At 44.8% G+C, this 16,831-nt stretch overlaps 1 protein-coding gene across 1 annotated transcript; it reads right to left on the bottom strand.

Annotated features, from left to right (window-relative positions):
• Window positions 1-1,061: 1,061 nt before the first annotated feature.
• Window positions 1,062-14,706, bottom strand: LOC122760167 (inactive phospholipase C-like protein 2; the record flags this gene model as incomplete). The annotated part of the gene is made up of 11 exons (XM_044015247.1): window positions 1,062-1,581; window positions 1,725-1,834; window positions 6,813-6,888; window positions 9,115-9,318; window positions 9,993-10,279; window positions 10,750-10,999; window positions 11,809-13,026; window positions 13,111-13,564; window positions 13,941-14,101; window positions 14,363-14,512; window positions 14,599-14,706. Coding segments are annotated over 11 exons (3,195 nt in total), but the record flags the coding sequence as incomplete, so codon positions are not given.
• Window positions 14,707-16,831: the final 2,125 nt, after the last annotated feature.

Raw genomic sequence — 16,831 nt, 5'->3', positions numbered from 1 at the left:
GGCACAAACTGTCGCATAATTATGGTAATTTAAAGTGCGCTTGTACAAACGTGTCGCCTGCGATGCGCTCGGTGTTAAAGGGTTAAGTTTGGTTTGTTTTTTGTAACCTGTTTAAGTCACTTGACCTTTAATTTCCACTCAAACCTGGTTAAAATAACTGGTTTATCACAATACAACACCAAATGTACTATTTTTACTTGTACTGACGTCAAAGGAGTTGTTAAAGGTGTTGACCCGAGTAACGGTTGATTAAATAATATCAAGACATTGTCTAAAGCTGCTCAGGAGCTCAGGGAATATCACATGCTCTTCATTCCAAGATGTATTCTGTGTGAAGTCTTGGCGCTCTGTCTTTAATCATCCGTCTATTCTAGTGAGGCTTTAAGTGAAAGCTTACTGGAGGCTTTTATCCACTTCACATATAGGACTTGCTTCTCCATCTAGGGTAGATAAATGTCCCCAGCTGTTACCTCGGTGCCATACGCACAGCTCATGTCATGTGTCAGTCTGCATGAAAGCCCTTACGAGTTAAGCTCTTGCAAAACAGTAGCACACACACACACACACACACAAGCATCGGTCGTTTAAAAACTACTTTATTTCTCACATATTTCCATCCCGACTGTTGCCTAAGATAATCATGTACTGCTGCCACTGACATGTCGAGTCTGATCGGCCCCAGCTCGTCGTTTTTTTTGGAATGTTTTCAATTGGGATCAATAACTTAAGTAAAATACGCTTCACAGCAAAAAAAAAAGAAAAAAAAATCAAACGTTACATAATAAAAAATACTGTACATTGATGAATCGCTTGCAACAAAAAAACGGTCCAGTACACATTTAGAGTCATGGAGTTGATCGTTATGGCAGTTTATATTTACAACAAAGGCTTCTGGGAAATAGAAAAATATAGATTACTGCATGTACGACAATATATCGAGAGAGTGTGGAGGGGGAGGAGCTTTTGTAGTGACAGAAAAAAGAACCTTAAGGTGACTTGATGAGAGACTTACAAGGCCTACCACTAATGTCTCCATACTTGATATTGCTTGGCACTGGAGCTTTTTTTTACACACCTCAACAACATTGCACTTCCTTTGTGCGGGTTTTCTTGTTTGTTGTACCTACAGTTTAATACAGTACAGCAGAACCTTGGCTTTAAATCGAACGACACATTGTCATTGTCGTTGCTGTGATGTCAGCTGCTCTCCTGGGCTCAGTGACAGACGGTGGTCAACATTTGAAGACTTGCATTCAACTCTGCTTTTCCACATCCAGAAACACAGCAATCATCTCCCACTCTGGCACGCTCATCTGTGGGGAACAAAGCGGTGACACGAGGAGAGGGTTGTCACAGCAGCTACAGTGAAGGCGGCGAGACGTGAAGTTCCATCTCCACTCTCCTCTAGTTTCCTCTAGCACTTGTGGCGGTTTTGTCGTCCTGGCCTCGTCGCGTTTGGGAGCGGACTCGTGTCACTCCAGAGTTGTCCTTGCTGAGGTTTCCAGTCAGAGCCGCGTCATGGACCTGCTCCATGTTCTCCCGGACCTCGGACTGTGCGTGCTTTAGGAGGTCGGCCTGGCCCTGGATGTGAAAGTGGCGGAAATGAGGTCGCAGGGAGAGACACGGGGACAGAGGGTAAGAGACGAAGGAGGTCGATGAAATGGCGTACACTTATGGCTACTTGGGTTTTATGAGGCGGGGTTTTTCTGTTTTGTTTTGCTGACCTTAAGGATGGTGATGTTCCAGCTGAAGCTTTCCAGCGCTCGACTGACTTTGCGACCTTTCAGCCCTTCCTTCACCGCCAGGCTCTGCAGATTCTCATGAAACTCCATCGCTAGAGTCAAGCACACACACACACACACACAACCACAGCAGATCAGCGCTTAATCCTGCTAACATACAGTGGAGGAACATGCTGGCGTTACTCTGAGCTGCTGTAAATCCTGGATGTTCAATTTGATTGTATAGATAATGTCGTCACTTAAAAATGGTCAACTCTCACATTCGACACAGGGTTCTGTAACCTTTACCATCAAAACAGCCATTTTTGCCCAATCTCCCACCAAATCAAATTAATCTGGAGCTTCAAATTAGGATATTACAGGAGTGTATAATGTTTTATTTAGTTATAGTTATATGTCCTTTCCTTATTTATGGAAATAAATAAAACAAAAAGTTGCCCATTTTGGAAATAAATAAAACATAGCTGCAGCCTGATAGCTTTAAAAGGCAAGTGATATTTAGAGTTTATGACATTCATGCGTGAGTAAACCTGCTCCAAACACACACTTATTCGTGTCAGGAATGACATTCTGTGTTTCAAACGGGTTTGTTAGGTTTGAGTAAAAAAAAAAAGAAAAATCTCATGCAGCCTTCTGATGGGCGCCATCTTCCAGTTCAATGTCCGGGCTTTTGAACGTGGACACTGATAAGAGTTCATCAGCCGTGTTCAGTTCAAATCCAAGACTAGGTTCGCCTCCTCCCGCCTGTCGGCACGAGGAGGCAGCGCACTGCAGATGTGTGATGCAATTTTTAGTTTATGTAACATTAAAAAATACCTTCTTTTTTTTATTGCCTTCATCTTCTAAATAAGAGGTTTTTCCATTTGAAAAAAAGTAGCCCTTATGTATTTGTCTAAGCTACAAGGAGCCATTGTAGAGGGGCGAGAGAACCACATGTGGCTCCAGAGCCATGGGTTGCAGATCCCTGAACAGCCACCATCGATTGAGTGATATATCGCCGTCCTTCCTCGTGAGAAATCGTGCACTTTTAACCTTTCACGTTCACGTTTTCTTTTCTCCAGTGAGACAGATACCGCGATGTATCGCTGTGTGGTGGTCGTGCAATAATGTGATGATCCCAGAACTGTCGTGTCGCGAGGCACCGTGTGATTCTCACCCCTGACCAACAAACACATGGGCCTTTCCCTGATGTCTCCAGTTTTTCAAAGTCCACAAACTATTTATATCTTGTGAGACATCAAATGCGCACACTAGAGGAAACATGTTCTGGAAAAGGCCAAGAGAAGGAGAGGGTAAACAAACGACAAAACTGCGTTCCCCGGAGAGCGAGTGCAAATCAGGCGGCAACCATAAGAGTCTGAACTCCCGGTTGAAGTCTTCAAGATGAGCAATGTTGCCGGTGTTTTGTTAACTTTGGCAAAACAAAGTTCACAGATGTCAACTTCAACCAGGCTCCTAGTCACACTGGCGTCCACTCATAAACTATATATGAATCTCTTTCACTCTTAATGGGAACATAACTTACAACGCTGACATCGTGTTCTAGTAGAGAAGACCTCAAACTCGTGATTGACAACATTAACTCCTCAGAATTACTTTTGTTTGCTGAGTTAATGACACATTTTTCCACAGACTTCCATTCAAACAGTGTTGTTTTTGCAACCTATTGTGCCAATTCGATTTATTCTTACTGTGGTAGACCATGTCCTTCCTTTCAATATAAGGTCTATGTTACAAATATAACCTAATTCAACAAATATTAGTCAAAATTGGTGAAAAAAAGTTAAGAAAACAACTATCAGAGAAAAGCGGGTCAACTTTTTGTGTTTGCAAATTATTTTTAGGACTTTATAGTTAGTCCTTATACGAGTGAATTCTGTATTCATGCATGATAGCACTCTGAAAATGCATGAATGTAGTGTTTCTGCTCTGTATTATACAACAAGTTAGTAACTAGTACCAGTGATCACAGAGAGACGACGGAACACACAAGAAACAAAAAACCCCGAAAGGATGAAAAATCCGAGTGACAGACGACAAAAGATCCATCATCAAAGTCAGGCCGCCGGCTATGTGGAGTGTGCGCCATGAATTGAGTTGTGTGTCTCGCTTCCTCTGGCCGCTCCAGGGCTGCCGTCCCGCTGTTACCATGGTAACCCGGAAGTGGGCTAACACAGGGCACACATGACTTTCAGCCATCGACGAGAACCTGGGGATTAAAAGCATGGCGAGTTACGCGCGGACGTCACAGACGCACACGGAGGAGAAAGTCAACACTGGAAGACTGGACGTGATGTCATCACTCACCAGTTCATCATGTGACACCATTTGCGAGACATGGACACACACACACACTCACACACACACACGTGTGTGGTTACCATTCCTCATCTACACACACCTACAGAAGTTGCCTGCATAATAACCTTTACCATGCGGGTTGCTAAGCAACTCAAAGCCTACGTGCCAATGTAGAGTATGTGTGTGTGTGTGTGTGTGTGTGTGTGTGTGTTTTCCTGTGAAACCAAGTGAAGCCAATGGAGACCACATTATTTCCAGGCCAACACTGAGACTGTGTACACACACACACACACACACACACACACACACACACACAGAATTAGAACTCTGACCACCAGGAGGACAATTTACCCTCCACATCAGGACGTAACAGGAAGTGCATCACCACTCCTCTTTCTGGACTCTAAGCAACTGTGAGGGGGGGGAGATCTGACTCTCAGTGAGAAGCAGCATCTCATGAGGTCTAAACTCCACACGGTTCAGTTCAAGGCCTCTGCCTGCCTCATGCACGATGTCAGCTGACGTCGACTTAAGTTCTCCCCGCGAGGATAAGTGTTATAGACAGGCGTTTATACTCCACCCCTGCAGACTCTGGCAGCTCTAACACAAAGAATCCCATATCCCAGCCTATAGCAGACGCAGCTCTTCTTACTCTTTGTGTGAAAGTGAAAGCCAAGGAACATGAGCGCACTTCTCACTTGATTTACATAACGTCATTCAACGTTCTCTCTGTAAAGTGGACAGCAGTGTGATTGGTAAGTAACGACTGTGAGTCTGCGGGTGCAGAAACTGACATGGTGCCGGTCAGATTCTTCACAGTGGGTCTTTTCTTTTTTGTAAACAGTCTTCAGTCACAACTGATGAAGACGAGCCATTCTGGGTAAGTAAAGCGAGATGACTGCAGTACTTCTGAATATAGCTGAACAAAATACCCATACATGGTCCAAGAGAAGTTTCACAAGTGCACTGTTCTGCCAAAAAAAAAAAACAATTTAGAAAAGACAAATGTGGATAACCACGAGTGTAGCTTGTGCTTTTCACAGAAAACACCGACGCCGCCTCTCCGCACATGGTCGTCCTTTGACACACACTGAACTGGTCGTGAAGTGTTTTCCCCTCTTTCTTCTCCCCTCGTGTTCTTCTCTTCCTCTCAGCGTCGCCTCAAGCCATCCATCTCTGCCATTCGTCTTCCCACGGCTCTCTGTATCGTCGCTTGCAGACATCCATCTCTTGCCATCTCAGCCTCCCCATGACTCCCTCCAACCTGTTTATGCTTGCTTCCCCTCGCTGCCCTCCCCACCCCCCTCCACCTCCACCCAGACAGAGGTGGCCATGGGATCACCTGATCGCCATCTTTACACTGCACACAGGAAGAGTTATGATCATGAGACGGGGCCTCGGGCTCTGCAGCGGCGTTCTATCATCAGACGAATGTACTGAGAGCAGGGTGACTCTGAAAACTCACCGTGTTTACTAATACAGCAAACACGTGACCACATGTAAGATGAAAGATCCGCGATATAACGCGCGGTCTCAGCAGCCGTCGGCCTCTTCTGCAGCCTCGGCTGCTCCAACAGATGTTCCGGGGTCGTAGATTATTTGGTCAGCTGTGGCCCCTGGAGTAGTTCAGTGAGGACAAGATGTGATGTCTTGAAAACCTATTTGGTTTATTTGAAGTGTTAACACCAGGCAGAGACTTAAAGCAGACGTACACAAGTTCAATTGGATCTGATTTGAAAAGTGTGTCCGTATCCACACTGGCATCAACTTAGTCTCCGCTCTCAGCGGTCTCTATTTTAAGGCGAGATGCTGCGGAGCCTCGATCAGCTGCTCCTCTGGCTGAGACGCTTCGGTTTGGTTTTAAATTCGGCATTTCTGACACTCGCAGTGAGCTGCTCCGTGCTGGCATCCTGTGTGATGAAGTGCTACGAGCTGTGTTTTCGGTGGTGGGTGTGTGTAACAAACCAAACCACCAAACCAAAACATAAACAGAGTGAGTGAGTTTGCCACCCACAAATGAAAATGCACTTTGTGAACATATGAGCTGCACCAGTTGAACACACTTTCCTAACCGCAGTATACACTTCTTACACATAACACCTTGGATGGCCAGTACCTAGACAACATAAATAACATGAAGGTAATTTACATTTGCACCGAGACACTGCTGTCAATCGTGCCGTCTCTGCGTGACAGACGGAGACTCAATGTGACGCATGTTTGTGGGGTTATCACTACTGTCTGTCACGGCCTACGGGGCCACGCTGAAGTAAACAAACCCCTGCCAAAGATCACAGAGGTCATATCAGCAGGTCAGACGCGGCGTCCCGTGCTAAAGAGACGGAGCAGTGATTAAGGCCAATAAGGCAGGAGAATATGTGGCGGGGGAGGAGAGGAGAGTGAAATCATTCTAAGGGAAGGAAAGTAGAAGTGTTATGAACAAAAGCGGCCACTGCACTTTGGAAAACAGTGTTGTTGAGAGGCTGTGTAGGAGTTGTCGCAGGCACTCACACGTCAGAACACATGCTCGACATCGCAGCTTCTGCAAATCACACATGCGCAGCTTTGCTTCATTGGCTTCCTTTCATTTGGACAGATTGAACAAAGCGTTATCCCCAACCATAACCATTTAACCTTCATTTGAATCTCAAGCTACACTTAATCCGTAGCTCAGAAAATGAGTTTTGCCTCATAAAGGACCAGGTTTTGGTCTCCATGGCAAGGTCGGAGTCTCTGCCAGGAAATATCCTTTAGATCCTATACACACACCTGTTGTCTGAATTTGCAGGATTCTGTTGTAGATTCCATCAGAAAGCTCCACCACAGCTCTGCTGGCCTGGACCATCTGCAGACAGGGAAACACCCATTAGCATGAAATACACACAACACAGTTGTGGCTCACAACAACACTTTTTTGCTCATTTAAGCGTCTTGTTTTTGTGCATAAAACCCCAGTGGTGAGCACACTCAGGATGTAGTCTGATTTTATTGTCTGCTGTAAATGAGCGCTGTTCTCCACAGATAAAGCGGACCCGTGTAAATCTCACCGGTAAATTAAACATTGTCCCACACACACTGGCGGTTGTTAAAATGATGGAAATAGCCAATGGAGTGTGCGCTGAAGGCAGAATCAGCCATAAATTGCACAGTCGATACACACACTTATGCAAATACACACGTATGTGAGGACACTTACAGAGACTTATGTGGCAGCGCTTCTTTCAAATGTAGGAGCGCGCGCACACACACACACACACACACACACACACAGGTTTCCATGACTTCAGAGGACATTACATTGATTTACATTGATTTCCTGGAGACTTACTCTAAATCTAACCTTAATCCTAATTACTACTGGCCTAACTCCTAACCTTAACCTAATCCTTAACTCAGACTAACTTTAAAACACGTCTTCACTTTAAAATGTAGTAGTTTATATTATGAGGACTGTGTAAACAGATTTAGGTTCCCAACAACATAAGGAATACCTCACACACACACACACACACGTGTGAGCTTCACAGACATAATGCATTCCCTATTTCCTTAACCTAACCATCCCAAACTAAGTGCCTAATCCTAACCTTTACTCTAACCCTAACCTAAAACCAGGTCTTAAAGCCCGTTAAAGATATGAGGACCAGCCAGAATGTCCTCACTCTGTATGATTTATACGATTGTTGGTCCTCACAACAACACACACACACACACTCTGCTTCCCATTTCCCATGCCTGTTGTTAGCCTCTGCCTCCAGGCATCAGGATTAAGGTGTGGAGTCCGTTAAGCTGAACGACATTCAAATCAATGCTAATAGTATTCAGCACCAGGGTGAGGCTTAAAGACGGAAGTGGCTGCACATGTGAACAAGGGCACACACTTGGTCACATTTGGCCCGAGGACTGAAACTGCAACGCTAATTCCGCACTTTTTAGTACCCACTCGTAAGGGGGCGGGACCTCATTCCCACAATGTAAACAGTGTCCGCCAACTTTGCTAACAGTTAGGCTAACAGGACAAGTGTCACTGGTGGGCACATGACAAAGAAAAGAAGGAAGATATTTCTCAACTCAGGTTAGGAAGCACAATTTTTCAAAAATACTACCCCTATTCTAGTAATACAAAGCTAAATGCAAATCGGTGAAGTATTCCTTTGAGTTGAAGCGCCACCGTGTGTTCACCAGCACCCTCCCTAACTCATTGTATATGCTCTTTGTATGACTTACTTTGCACTTCATGCCGGCGCGCTATCATCCTGCCCAGGAGACTACTGGAGAATATAATCTAAAATGAAATATGTAGACGTGCACTTTGAACAATACATTATTTGAAAAGGCACTGCAGGAGCCGGACAAGTGACAAAACAACAGAGGTGTAATGTTGTTTACCACAGAAACACTCTTGAACGCAGCTGAGCGGAAAATACTAACAATGGTCAACAAAAGGGAGAGAGAGATGAATGAGGAGAGGATTGTGAGACATGAAAAAGTGACATCGCATCCTCGCCGGCAAAACCCAGCAAACTTACATCCTCTCACAGCTTTATTGACTTTACTTTAACACACCTATTGACTCCCATCGCCCTTGTTCTCACTTTGTTTGTTTGCTTTGTTTGTTTACATGGCGGGGAGTTTTTCCTCGAGGGAGATGCATTTTTAGCTAGCATTACATAAATTAACATTTGCTTCCTCCTACCTAGGTCAGTGGATGTCTGCACTTCATTTGGCTGGAAACGGGCAGTGGATTTAGGCCAAGGTGAGGATGCTGCCCCTGTGTTTATGAGCCGCGTTACAGCCAAAACAAACGGGCATGTTGTCTGCCACATAACAATGAGAGCCTCTATTGTGTTTGAGAACATATTATTAAAAAAAAAGGAAGCTTTTGTCTCGAAGGTGGATTTTCATTGTTGGGTCAAGTACACAGGAGATGGGAGGTGGCCAACTGATTTATCACTCTTTTGCCTTTGTTAGGTCCTTCCTTCCTTTTGATTTCCTCGTTAAGGAACTACGTACCCTCACTTTACAAACGCAACAATGAAGCATATATGTGTTGAGTGTGTTCCCTCCTCACCATTTCGTAGGTGGAGACGACGCGGCGGAGGACATCAGGCAGGGGCCCCTGGGGCTCCAGGGTGGGGTACTGCTCACGTAGGTCAAACAACAGCAAAGGCGTCCCGTCTGGTCCTGACACCCTGGAGCTCAGAGCCAGAACGCACTGCATGAGGTTAGCCACTGCTGACACTCCACACAGCTCCCTAAACACTGCCACAGAGCTCTGGTTAAGAAGGGGAAAAAAAACAGATTTAAATTCAAACATGAACACAACTTGTCCTTTCTTCCACTCTCTGATTCCGCGGCCTGATGGAAAACAGTTCAGAGAGATGCTGAATAATAGCAAAACCATTTTCTCTTCTCCTCTGTTTTAGCCTGGAATTCTCTCCCCTCTCTCACACACACACACACACACATAAACACACACCTAATCAAAAGCTAGTGTGGTGGAGCTATTTGTCTTTTGTTTCAGCCACTGATTTGTTCTCCTGCAGCTGTGCTGTTGCAGTAGTTTGGACTGAAATGAGAGAAGTCCAGAGATGTGGATGCCAACAGTCTCACCACACTGTGAGTGAACATTCATTATAATTACTACTTTATTTCCTCCGGGTGACAGAAGCACCCACACACCAAATTACCACTTTCCTTGTGACAGGTGAGGTTACAATAGTCATGTCACGACAGTGGAGATATTCTACCCTGTTCATCTCTAATCCCATCATTTGTAAATTACTGTCAAGCAAAATTACATTGTATCTGTTTTATTCAACTGTAATTGAAATTGTAAATGCCAAAAGAATCCACTGTAACAACCCCCAAGGCCAAAGTTATTCAGTATTATATTATTGCAGACAATTTTCTCTGTCCTCTTTATTCTCTTTCTGATCGCATCCTCACCTGCATGTTTTCCCTCAGATCGGTGGCTTCCTTCACCAGTGGAGCAACCGTCTTGAAAACCTCGTCCACCGCCCGAACGCCCAGGTCCCTCAGGGCCGTGTAGCTCCTGCCCTTGCGGGCTTTCCGCACGGACAGGCCACGTTTGTGAGGCTTTCCTCCTCCTCTACGATTGGTGAGGGCCACGTGGACGAACAGCCTGGAGTGTGGAAGCTCCTCTCCCGTCAGGGACTGCAGTGGTACGTGTCGGTAGCCTGGCTGAAGAGACTCCAAAGAGATGGTGTACTGACCTGTGAGGTAGGAAAACATCACACTAAAGTTCAAAAACGGTTTCAAAGGAGTATGGAAAAACTGTGCTGTAACAGAATATAAAAGTCAAATCTAGTCATTTCCAACCTTTTTACTGAGGTACAGATATTTTTTGGATCGTATATATTGAGAGCTATTTAACTTTGAAAAACTGTGATTCAAGACCTGGTAATTCAGGTTTCTCTGCTAGTTTACTGCGGGTGTTCACCCCTTGTAGGTAAAAACAACATATATTTTAATAAATTAACTTAAAATAAATTCAGATTCATATATATATATATATATAGATATATATATGAAACACAAATAAACTACACCTGTAACATCAAAACAGCTTTGCAAACCCCTGGGGAGCTTTCGGGACCCCAGCGGGGGTTGGGAACCTCTTTTCTAATCCAATCCTGTGCACTCTGTTACATTAACATAAACCTCTTTGATGTCAGACCCTCACCTATAAAATCATCCCCTATGAAGTCGTCATCCAGCACAACAAAGCGAACCATAGCGAGCTCCGGCAGATTGATCTGGAACTCGAAGCTCTCGTCAAAGATAGGGTTGTCTCCGTTGTGCATCACTGTCCTGGTGCGGCGCTCTGTGCAGTCTGCTGGGATGCCATGGATCTCCACATACACATATGGGTCTACCACGTCCCCTTTGGCCCCAGAGCCCCTTGGCCTTGGCAGGTTCTGGCCACTTATCACCTGAGAGATTAGAACATCATGTTGGCTCGTTATTAATAATAATAATAACAATAATAATAATAATAATAATAATAATGATGATGATGAATTGTTGGCTATTAGAACATAATTGTGCGTTTAGACGACTGCTCCAGCTATAACAGAGTGATATTGGTGAGGCTCTAGATGATGTTGCCATGGTGAAGTCATGGTGTAATCGATTAATCGAGTAGTCATTTGGTCCATAAAATGTTAGAAAATGTTGATCAGTCTTTCTCAAACATAGAAAGGATGATGTTCTCAAATGTCTTGTCTTGTCCAATAACCAAAAACTATCCTGTTTTAATGATTTCTTTGTTATATTGGAGCAAAGAAACCAGAACATATTCACATTTAAGCAGCTGAAAAATCTAAAAGCTATTTTAATTCCTTAAAAACACTCTAAGCGATTGTCCCATTGCTATATTTTTTGATAGGTGTTTAACTGCTGTTTAAAGTAAAAATAGTTAGAATTTTGAGGCCTTTGAATTAGCCCTTTACATGAACTTTACACAGGCTGCCATCTTGCATCTTGCATGTTTGTACAGCAGCTTACACAAAAGTAGAATGAAATCCTTTATGGTGTGTGAAGGCCACCATAGTTCCTTGACACACTTATGAAGTGGTGATTGGAGGAGTCCTCCGTCTATCTACAGTCTAATTCTTACACACTGGACCTTTAATACCTTCATGAACCATTTGAGGTTTCTAGAAATTACCCCAGTTATTTTTGCCTGGACTGACACACTCATCAATCTAAACATCACTTCACCCCGTCCCCCCAACGCCACCTTCACGTGAAGCAGCTGTGGAGACACACCAGGCACCGTGTCTCTCGTGTCGGCGCTGAAATAAGACACCTCCTGCCGCATGATGGCTGGCCGCAGAACGTAACCACAGTTCCCGTTCTGCCGGAACCAAGCAGTGTTCAGGTCCATCATCAGACCTGCTGTCTGAAAATTCATAGACACAATTTGGCAGCCGCACTTCCACAGGTCTTGAGGGTTCATGTTGCTCGAGTCAATTCGCATGGGGTTGGGGTAAACCCGCGACAGGAAATGCTTGTTGTGATTGACAAAGTGACCGGGGCTGTCGCCAGCGAGACGCACGGCCAGGGACTCGTGAAAGGAACACAGTTCCCAAGGTTTTTGGGTTTTTGTTGATGTTGGAAAATCAACAAAGCTCACAGAGTGACAAAGAGTTACTAGGTCAGACATCTCCTTCAATAGTTGGAACCGCTTGGAGGGCGGATGAGGAGGATTACAGTGAGCTGTGGAAGGGACGCTTTTCTGCAACGTGTCCTTCTCACTTCCTGCAAGAGCTGCCAATCCACTGTTAGCTGTCTTCAACCTTTGACACATCTCTGCACCTTCATCCTCCTCACTTACCTCCCCATCCTCACCATCAGAACCTGGACCCAACTTTTTACCCTTCAGTAGAATTTTATGCCTTAAGGCATGTGGCGATGGTAGGTAGGCGTCCCCTTCATTTGGGGGAGTTGTGTATAACTTCTCCCCGAGTACGCCCGTGAGATACTCCCACATTTTCTTCTGCTGTCCAGATGAACAGTGGTTCTCAATACATATGATTAAAGGATAGCCTGAAGCCACAAATGCAAACTTTCCAATTGCCTCCAACACGCAGCGCAGGGTCAGTGGTGGGGAAAGGGTGTGACCTGTGCACACCACTGGCTCCTCATCAGGACCGTCCCAAACGTCCACTTCCACACATCGACAGCCCATCTTAAGGGCCCGGATGTAGCCGGAGATGTCCGAGGGACCTTTGAACTGATCCTCGATGAGGTAGGTGTTGTGGGAGGAGTTGATGAAGTAGTGGGACAAAGGCTGGGACATGTCCTGACACACGATGTCGTGCTCCCTGTCAAAGAGGCGGCACTCTGCTGAAGTAAGGTAGCTGGTGAAGCCGTCCAAAGACAGGTATCCCTGCTGCCGACCCTCCTCTGATGGCTCATGGGACTGGATGAGCTTCAGACTTGTCTCCTCGCTCACCTGGAAGACACAGTGAGAGACTGAGTAATGAAGACTTGTTTAATCTGTCTCATTTCATACGAGTGGCCAATCTGTGGTACTCACTTGAGTCATGCCCTGCTCAGCTTCAAGGAACCGCATCAGGTCTTTGGCGTCCAGGAACTCCTTGTTGCTTGAGAACTGCACCAACAGAAAGTAGATCTCCGGACGTGTGCCAAAGTCGTGAAAGACCTCGATGAACTCCTGCTTGGTGACCCGCTCTTTTCTTCCCGGAGATCTTTTGGTTTCCGCGTGGTCTTTGAGTCCAGCCCCATTATCCAGCATAAGCCGAACCCTTTGTAGCTCTTTAAACCTGTGCTCCACTTTGCTGCCGCTCACCCCGGGGTTCACGCGCTGTATCAACTTGATGGCCGACTGCAAGCGAATTCCCTCCTCGACACCACCCTGTCCGTCCGAATCAGCGGCAGAGGAGAACAGCTGCTCTAACCAGCCGAGTCTTAGACTGTCCTGACTGCTGGAGAGCATGTCCAGGGCATGTTTCCCATACTGCATCAGATACCTGGAGGCAGAATAATAAAAACACTGGTAATGCAAAAACATTTCCATTTTCACCACAAGTCTTTATATGACATTCACAGTCAGTAAAGCACATAAGCCAAATCTGTTTCAAGACAACTTAACTTTAAGTGCATGGCCTTTCATAATAAAAAAATGGTCTTATGGGACTATAAAGAGAATTTAGTCCACCAAGAACTTACAGTTCACCATAATACAATCTATACTAGATAAAAAAGTAAAGACCCACGATATATTACTGTACTGACACAAGATGACAAACCAGATAAGCTCGATGAGCCTCCAGTGCATAGTTGCACCTTTGTTGAACCACAGTTAATTGTAGGATAGGAGTGTAGAGCTCCTTTACTTTGTCGCACCTTAGTCCGGTCACCCAAATGTTCGCCACTTCAGCAGAGTTGGCCACCAGGTCCAGGTTTTCGTACAGATCTCCATAGATGATGGAGAATGCACAGTCCTCTGATATCTGCTCATAAACCCCGCTGGTACGAAAGGTTTCTGTGTTACGGCCCGTCCGTACCTACAATTTTTGGATGACAAAAATTAAGGAATTACTGAATGAATCTCCATCAGGTTGTCTTCCATATGGTTTGAGGTTGAAGATGACGTTTCCGTGGCCTAATTCTAAATGAATCAATGAGGTCAAACCAACACCAAACACCATTTATGAATTCATTTTTATTCATTTCCCCTTGGGATACACAATCGCCAGAATAAAATTCATAAAGATGACAGCGTTTAAAAGTGCAATATGTAGGAGTAAAGTGAATTATCCACTGACCTCTCTTATGGAGGAAAGAGAGATCCGGGCTTTGTCTGACTCCTTCTTGGACGGCTCCCAGCACAGAGCCTGGAGACCTGCGTCCAGCATGTAATAGCGCTGGTAAACACGCGAGTTTGGACGGATTTTCTTCAGCTCACTTCCCTCAACCTGGAAGCAAGTTTGGGATCATCGCGTCAGTCAACTTCACTTCTTATATTTCACATTAAAAGGGTCACACTGTGGAGCTGACCCACCATGGAGTGAATGCAGTCAGCGGCACTGCTGATCTTCTTCTCTGACAGACTGCTGCTGAAGGACACGGTCTTCTTCCTCTCCCGACCCACGCGTGACCCGTCCTGATGAGGAGGAGAATGAGAAATGTATAAAAAGAAGAAGAGCGCCGTGTGTGTGTGTGTGTGTGTGTAAGGAAAAGTAACTAAATGAGATGAAAGAGACAGGGAGACAGTGATCCCTCGGAAAAGAAGAGTCTTTGCTTAAGCATGGCAAACATTTTTTCTGAATGGATCTCAAAGGATTAAAAGGCGTAGCCGCTTATATAACCATATATAAACACAGATTATTTGGTCTACCACGTAGAGCTCCCCCCCACCCCCCAATCAGTTATTGTTTTCATGATGACAGACTAAAAGCCTCTGCATGCCCTTGCCCTTCAACGTTATACCATCAATCATACCTGCCTGACTCTGCCCCTTTCACAGCAACGCGGACGGACACACACGGCCGACTTATCTGAGCTCGCCCATCTGATTTATTGACCAGTCAGATGTCACCCCCACGGAGAAACGCATACTAATAGATAAGAGCATATATACACGTGGGCAGTGTTATTCAATTATGGATATATAAGAGTCCCGGTGAAATCAAATCAAGGACTTCATTGAATCTTTATCTATAGCAGAGTAACATCAGTGCAGCCGATTCAATCTCAAGTCGAGAGACTGAAGATGCAAACACCCACATACTCAACATACTAATGCCTCACTCACAGTCTGTATAATATACAGTAATATATACGTATACAGGAAGAACAATACAGAAAGAACAAGGGCTCCTTTTTTTTATCTCTTTACCCTGTTTATTCTCGTGCAACATGCAGTTCATCTTCAGAGCCCAGGGATCATTTTCAAATTGCTTGTTTTGTCTTGTTTATGTGAAGATATTTAATTATATCTAAGTCTGCCCTTGATGAAAATGTGTTAGTGGCAGGAAAATTTGGCCCGCTTAGCGTCTTTCGTGGAGCTCCCTGTAAGCAGCGGTCAGTGAGCTGACCTATTGATGTCTGAAGAAGGACAACAAGTAAAAGTGCAAATGGATTATTGGTGCCCAAGGCTTATAGATATGTGTAGGGAGCGAAGGCTGCATGTGGTCGACTCCCACAGAGGAGCTATTGATGTCACACATGGTTGTACATACAGTATGTTAAATCATCTTCCCTGCGCAGTTCTACGAGACGAGAATCACATATATAAGTGGATTCCTGCTGGAACTTAGAAAAACAAGCACATATCTGTCGTTCAGTGGATCAAATACAGTAGATTTATTTAAGAAAAGAGAGAATGAATGAGGTTGGACTGATTTAAACTGGACATCTGCAAATATTCATCAGCGGCGGACGAGTCCTTCTATACTCCCCACTCATCAGCATAACTCTGATTTATTTCAAAGTGTTCGTATAATGAACTCAAACGCACTTGGATCTTTTATGCAAGCGGAGACAAGGGGGGACTACAGAGATGACAGAAATCCAGGGGATATGAAAGGCAGAAACTCTGAGGAAAATGACCTGAGCTGTGTCTGCGTTTCATCCAAAGAATATGAATGAACATGTGAAAGAGGAGGCATAATTTACAGAGGATGAAAAGGTTCCTCTCAGAGGGACAGAGCGGCATCTTCAAGTCCTCCATTGCCTCATTACGAGAGACAAGTGTTTCTTGTGCCGACAAGTTGTTGTTTTTTGAGCTGGCATGGTGACTGAGGGAGGTGGAGCTCCAAAAATACTCCCCCCCCCACCCAACGCCCTCAGGCATGATAGTGAATGGTGGGGGGTTGTCAGCATAGGAGGAAGAAGACATATTAAGCTACAACCTCCTTCATATCCTACCATTAAATATGCATGCATGAGAAATCTAGAGCCCGCGAGAGTCAGTGTTAGACCCTTTTATTTCGGGTTGCAGGTTATCGAACTGGAAATAGAAATAGAAACTGACTTATTATTGCGCTAACTGATGTTGTGCTGTAATTAAAAAAAACTTGTCACTGAAGAGTGGCAGTAACACGTCTAAATTTAACACTCCACAGCAGCAGGGGGGTGAAAATCTTACAAGCAAAAATGTGGGTCTCATTCTTTTACCTCCTCCTAAAGGTAAATGTTAAATGTTGCACAGCTGGTTGTCCAGTGAGGCGTCACACCAGAACTCATTGACATAACTCATATATAGATGCATTTGTTCAAAAGAACGCAGCGAC

The sequence above is a fragment of the Solea senegalensis genome, unplaced genomic scaffold (genome assembly GCF_019176455.1).
Source record: "Solea senegalensis isolate Sse05_10M unplaced genomic scaffold, IFAPA_SoseM_1 scf7180000013113, whole genome shotgun sequence".
Lineage (NCBI taxonomy): Eukaryota > Metazoa > Chordata > Actinopteri > Pleuronectiformes > Soleidae > Solea > Solea senegalensis.
Note: the sequence above shows the minus strand (reverse complement) of the source record. Positions and strands in the feature narration are given on the sequence as shown.